At 34.5% G+C, this 6622-nt stretch overlaps 1 protein-coding gene across 1 annotated transcript; it reads right to left on the bottom strand.

Moving 5' to 3' along the window:
* Positions 1-2005: 2005 nt before the first annotated feature.
* Positions 2006-5429, bottom strand: LOC135843862 (uncharacterized). The gene is made up of 7 exons (XM_065361900.1): positions 5249-5429; positions 3462-3758; positions 3309-3350; positions 3057-3206; positions 2806-2958; positions 2401-2706; positions 2006-2290 (listed from the first exon to the last, which is right to left on the bottom strand). Exons 1-7 carry the CDS (start codon positions 5330-5332, stop codon positions 2201-2203), a joined length of 1122 nt encoding a protein of 373 aa, XP_065217972.1. The 5' UTR covers positions 5333-5429; the 3' UTR covers positions 2006-2200.
* Positions 5430-6622: the final 1193 nt, after the last annotated feature.

Below are 6622 nucleotides of genomic sequence, written 5' to 3'. Positions count from 1 at the left end.
CTGAAATTTACTCTGCACTCCAATTTTAGCACCCTCTGAAGACGACTTCGGGTAGGTTTAAGTCATTTTGGAGTCTTCAGCGACCTGTTAAAAATTCCTGGAGGCTCCAGCAGATTTTTGAAACTTGAAATTATTCCGCCATAAATTTCATCAAATGGGAGTTAGAAAACCGAAATTTATTATGCATTGCAATTTTAACACCTACCCATTCCTAAGACGTAGACGGTGCATTTGACCTTATTTTTACAATTCTTGCGATTAAGACAAGAGTTTGAAACCAAATGGCCTAAGACTTTGATGGTAAGTAGCTGATAGTCGGAGCGACCTCCCATCAAATTTCTATCCATTTTGGTTGGATAGATTAGAAGTATCTGCAGGCTTCGGGGAAAAAAGTGCGCCGTCCTCTCCCCAAGTTGGGAAAAATTTTCAAAAAAAAATCTGGTGCATGTGATACATCGAATTGTATGTTTTTGGTAATGCTGAACACGAATATGATGTCAGATTTTTGATTAGATTGGACCCCATCCACGGCCCCCAACACAAATGAAACAATTTTTTGGACTTTTACCCATTGAGGGAGGTTTTGGGAGCCATAGGTGAGGTCAATTTGAAAAACTAGAGCTGTATTCAATTCGTGTTCAGCGATATCGAAAACATACTACATATATCATGTGCCACACGAATGCAACCATTTTTTGACTGTTACCTCCTTTGGGGAGGTGCTGGGGACCGTGGATAAGGTCCAATCGAAAATCTGTCATCTAATTCGTGTTCAGCGTCACCAAAAACGTACAATTCGATGTATCACATGCACCAGATTTTTTTTTGAAAGTTTTGCCCATACTTATGGGAGGGAGTGCTCCTCCTCCATTAGAAGATCCCATCTCAAAAATTGAGTATTTCGAAAGTTCAACTCCCAACTTTTGAAAATTTCAAAATACGTAAAAAGTTCAGAATGCAATGCCATTTCGAACTGTGAAATCAGTTTTGATCAAAGTACATCATAATTTTGGAGGTATGCGCTGCTGAAGTTGAGTAGGTACCTCGAAACAATGTGAAAATAATTGGAACCCTCCACCGCCCCCTCCCCCGGGCGACTGGGACCAAACTGATTGCGGGTTTCTTACTTGTTGGGTGGGTAGACATTGTAAAAAAAAAAAAAAAAATGTGAGTGAAATCGAAGGACATGACTCAAAAGCGTTTCAAAAAGGTCAGGAAAATGTCATTTTTTGGAATTTTCAAATTGTGATTTTCTATTACAAAAATTCAGCTATGAAAAATCACTTTTATTTGTCATTTTTTGAATTTTATAAAATGTCCAAAATTAAACCTTTATATATTTTGAATAATTTTTTTAGAAAATAAGAATTTTTGAAATGTTTGTTTTTGTAAACATTTGGGAGAGGGGATTTTGTAAATGTTGAAAGGAGAGGGTGGTATTACCAATACCAAGGTGCTATAGTGTTGTCAGAATTCTTTTATGGTAACATAAGCTCCTCAAAAAACTCAAATTCATAGATTCTTGGTATCTAAACCGCTCAACTTGACACTTACCCCAGAAATTATGCCTCATAGATACACAAACAACCAGAAGAACATGTTTTCCTACCCAGATGTTGTGGGACAAATGAAAATTATGATCAAATGAGGTTCTAATTTTTGGGTTTTGGAACATATATGTGGATACGTATCTATCTAATGCGAGATTTTTCCTTGGGGTCTAATTATGCTCAATTTTTAGTTAGTGCTGAAATACTTTTCAAATCGGTATGAACGGTTTATGGAATTTTGTTTTTCCCTCACAATCAGGAAATTGAATCAGTCATGTTAGTGCTGAAATACTTTTCAAATCGGTATGAACGGTTTATGGAATTTTGTTTTTCCCTCACAATCAGGAAATTGAATCAGTCATAAAAAATTGTGTGCTCTTAGGTATTTTCGAGCAACCTTTGCTGAAAAAAGTAATGGTACGTAAATTTGAAAAAATCTTCAATTATTTGTGCCTTAGAACATACTTTATTGAAATCTTATCGACTAACTGATCATAGAGTCAAGCTGATGAAGATAACGCTGCAATTACATAAATGTAGTTCACAAAGGATTTTATGGAATTGGTTCACTGGATTGTGTACATTTTTATTCTAGTATGTAATTATAACGAATTTTTGCCATGAAGTGAATTTTCAATCTACAGTGTGATTTAGCAGAAGCAAAATTCACATTTTTTAAGCTTCCCTTCGTCCAATTTGGCGCACAAAGCACCTTTGAAATCAGCTATTCCATCTAAATTCTGCAATTATTGAGGAGAAAAAAAAATAGATTTGATGAATTTCAATCTTCATAATACATGCTACAAATCTATTAAACTTGAATTTAATTGATCGGATTGTCGAGTCTTACCGGATTCCCTCCTGGACTTGGAGGATCGTCATGGGGTACTGGATTTAGAACTCCTGGAGTTGCTACTGTATCTGGATGAGGTGTTCCCTGCAGAGATCCGCTGTTCTTGTCTGGATAATAGACGTCGTCGTCTGTTACGGGTTGAATACCATATCCTGGATCAACTACCGGATTCGGAGGTTCATTTGGTGTCTTAACTAACCCTTTATCACTGCTATGCCGATGACACAGGTCACAAAGGTCAGTTCCATGAACACTCACACACTTCCATATTTCATCGTATACCATACCATTTTTGGTGGCGCACTGCGAAATGCAAATGAGAATCATTAACAAGTGAACTACATATACATATTGGATCTCAACGAGAATGAGAAAATCTATTCTTCGATCATGCCAACGTACTTCTTGAGCATTGTTATTCTGGGTAAAGAAGCAAATGACGAATAAAGCCATCTTCTGCGGATCTTCTTTGTATATATTTTCTGCGCAAGCGTGTATCTGATCAAATTCGCATTGTTTGGCACCTTGAGGACAAAACAATTGGCCATCTTTCATCTAAAATATGATAGTAAATTTTTCATCAATCTATGAAGCTTCCAGTAGGCATTCTATGCATTTCTGCTAAAAATCTCCAGTTTGGACTGTGTACGTACCTTGGAAATGGAGCATGGCACGGTGTCCCACTTGATGACACCACATTTGCTGAACCCTTGTACGAGTTCATCGGTGAATTGTTCTTTGAAGAACTTGGCTGCGGGTTCAGTTTCCGTCTCGTATGAAATCATAACGTTCATTTTCCCTTGCTAATAAAACAGTAGGTAAGGAAATTGATATGTTAATGAGGTTGTTTGCAAGTTAATGATTGTTACGAGTAACTATAATGTATTTTTCGACAATCAACTCACGTCGATGTTTTCATCGTATGAAAATTTGATCGCCAATTCGCCCTGAAATAAGTATCCCCAAAAAATGAGTAATTTTAAGGAAATACCAGATCATATAAATGTAGGTAGGGTACTCAATTTCGAAAATCATGACAATTTCAAACTGCCACTTACCCCCGGTGATTTGGTATCGTATTTCACGTTAATAGCATTATCTTTCTTGCATGATGGTGGTGGTGTAGGAGGAATTGGTTGGTTCCAAGGTTCTATAACACCTCCGACAAATTGAGGTGGTGTCGGTGGTGGTGTTGGTTTGGTAGGTTGGTTCCAAGGTTCTGTAACTCCGATAAATTGTGGTGGTGTCGGTGGTGGTGATGGTTTGGTCGGTTGGTTCCCAGGTTCTATGGAAGGACCAGTTTCATCAAATGGTGCATAAGGCTCCACGCACAATGACGAAAAAGGAGGTGGTTCCTGTTTAACAAATGAAAAAAGGTATGATTGAAGTACATAGGTACGTACTACGTAGGTATTATTTTAATGACGGGTATGAGCTTTTGTTGAAAGAAAGATAAGAAGAAATGAGGCTTGAAACGGTTCACTCTCTACTTGAAATGAAGGCCTCAAATTTTCAACATTTTTTCTGGTGTTATTCCACAGCTGTGGTTTTCTCGGGAGGAGAAGATTCGTTCAAAATATTGAGGGAAAAAAACGTTGAATTCGACTGCAGTGAATTTTTAACATTTTTTCCAAGTCAGTATGCTTTTAAATGTACAAAATCGCCTTTCCAAACTTTTAGAGTAATTTCAAAAGTGTTATTAGTATTCATTTTTGTATCTTCTGCGTCTCAGTCCCAAAGAGCAAAAAGTGCTCTAAAAATCGAATTTGGCTAGGGTTTTGGCGGCTCAAAAAATTCACATGGCTTTTTGTGGTTCTATAAATATCAGGAAAATTGTGCACCTATTTTAGATTTTGGCGAAACATTTTTGGTAATTTTGACATGGATGTTTTTTGCTATTTCTAAAGAATTTTAGGCCCAAAATTGAAATTTTTGGGATTATTGAAGAAAAATTTTAAAATATTTTCCAAGTAGGTATTTTTGAAAAAATGTGGCTCCAAGGGCTGAAACTTTCAAAAACGAAAAAAGTTCCACTGAATTCTTGACATTAAGTCAGACTTCTGAAAACTATTTTAAAAAGTAACATTTTCAACATTTCGATATTTTATTAGACTTTTAAAAAATTTGATCAATTTTCATTATTCAGAGTGTATTTTTCAACTTTACAATAATTTAGTGTGACTCTGATTTTAAAGGGCATACTGAAAAAATTTCAATGAAATTTTGATTACATATGTCAGACTTCTAAAAACTTGTAAAAACTATCAAAGTGTTGTCTTTTTATTATTTTGGAAATCTGAAAATTGAGTTGATTTGAGCAAAAAACATATCCATTTTCCTTTTGGGGAGTGGGGAGGAGCAGACTTTGCATCCATTTTGAAAAATTTTAGACTCGAAATTAGGTTATGATTTTCAGGATTTTTCGAATAAGTGTCTTGCGACGTCTCAAGAATCAAAATGGATTAAAATTGGGGACAATCAAAAATTTCCATTGAAATTTTTTTAAAAATATTTTTGAATAATTTGCAGCTTGAAATTTGGAAGTTATCGTCGAACTCAATTATGTAAAAATTACTTAATCATTTCCAAAAATCCAGACAAACCTCCCATTCTGATGAGTCGCGTGTCACTTTTTCTTATTCGGTCCTAGACAGACTCAATTTTTGGGTTCAAAACTCTTTATAAACGCTTTAAAAAGTTTTTGTAGAATTTTTTGTTTTTCTGACGAAATTTTAACCCATTTTGATATTAGTAGGTCGCATAACGTCTCAATCATTATTCAATCCTGTGCTCAAAATACTCGTAAGTATCTTTAGGTATGGTTGGACTAGGTGTATTCACTTACTCCATCAACGACATTCAATTTGTTGATCAATAATACACCAGCAACCAAAAGAACTCGAACACCGTGAAAATTTTGGGTGACCATTGTTGTAAATAATTTTCAATAAATGAAACGCGCGAAGTCAACACAAACGAGTACAATCAATGAGTAATCATTTGCCAATTCGAATCGAAATAATATGAGCAAGAATCCCTTTGTGATTGTTATTTTATCAGAATCATTTGGATGGATATCAAACAGCAAAACAAAATTATGGTTTTATTTTTCTCAGTTTAATTTCCATCGAAATGGTCCAAGTTCCTCATTACTTGAATTTATTATCCCGGGTTTGCTGTTAATATCGATCTATGACGACTATAGGTGTTGATTTATCATCGTGTTTTGTTATTCAATTGTCATAAAATGCATACGGATAAATGAGAACGATAATTATGAAGTTTAATTATTGGTTATTGGAAAATTTTAGTAATTTTTCCGTACTCGAATGGCACGTTTGACTCGTACGTGATGAGAGTATGAGATTCAAACCAGAGTTCCTCAAACTTATAACTCGTAGAAACTCTAAAAATCCAATTAAGTACCTAATTGAGATTCAGAAGCATGCTAAGTCGATTTGTATCTACACTTTCACTTATTGCTATTTTATGTCGTATTTTACAAATTCCTCTCCTATTGTTTCACTCCAAGTGGAATATTTTTTCTGATAGACGTATCAGTTTAGAAGTTTGCCTTTATTTCTTGTGTTTTGAAACTGCTTCGATACAATAAACACTTGGCAATTATTCGTATTTTTTCGAGAATTTTTCATTCCAAAATAATTACTCGTATGTTAGCAAAAGTATCTTCTTTTTTTTTTTTTTTTTTTTTGAGTTACGAAAACTTCATTTTTTGAACCTCGTATTGCTTGAACTCGACTTATACATATTATGTACCTAGATTCATAATTTTTATTCCACTTTTTTGAATTGTTTATTTATTTATTATTTGGAAAATTACATTCTGATTGTAAGTATTGTTTTGTTATGGTATTGATCTAATCTAGATATCTAACATTGAAACTTATGTTCATTTGTTTCAGGTGAGTATTTACTTCGTTGATTGCTTGCATAACTCATAAGGAAGGATTTTGGTAAGACATGAATGTGTGTAAAGAGCTGGATGAATTATATACCTATCGTATATTTTTCGTGAATTATCATATTCTAAATTAATGTTTTGATTTGTAAAATTGATATCGGAGGAATGGACTCGAAAACTTCAGAAGTGGGGGAGGGGAGATGATTTTGATCATCTTGAGAGAATTAACGAAAAGGAAAATACAGTACAACTTTGATATGTGTAAAGAATAAAATTTAAATCGCCAAATATTTTCCG

This window comes from Planococcus citri, chromosome 4 (genome assembly GCF_950023065.1).
Source record: "Planococcus citri chromosome 4, ihPlaCitr1.1, whole genome shotgun sequence".
NCBI lineage: Eukaryota > Metazoa > Arthropoda > Insecta > Hemiptera > Pseudococcidae > Planococcus > Planococcus citri.
The sequence above is the reverse complement of the archived record's forward strand: the minus strand, read 5'-3'. Positions and strand labels throughout refer to the sequence as shown.

What these genes read in the sequence shown, in the direction of transcription:
- LOC135843862 (XM_065361900.1), bottom strand. Translation starts at nt 5,332, where the DNA reads ATGGTCACCCAAAATTTTCACGGTGTTCGAGTTCTTTTGGTTGCTGGT. An exon ending in CATACGATGAAAACATCGAC is followed by an intron (nt 3,207 to 3,308) that starts GTGAGTTGATTG and finishes CTGTTTTATTAG; the next exon opens with CAAGGGAAAATGAACGTTAT. An exon ending in TGCCATGCTCCATTTCCAAG is followed by an intron (nt 2,959 to 3,056) that starts GTACGTACACAG and finishes ATCATATTTTAG; the next exon opens with ATGAAAGATGGCCAATTGTT.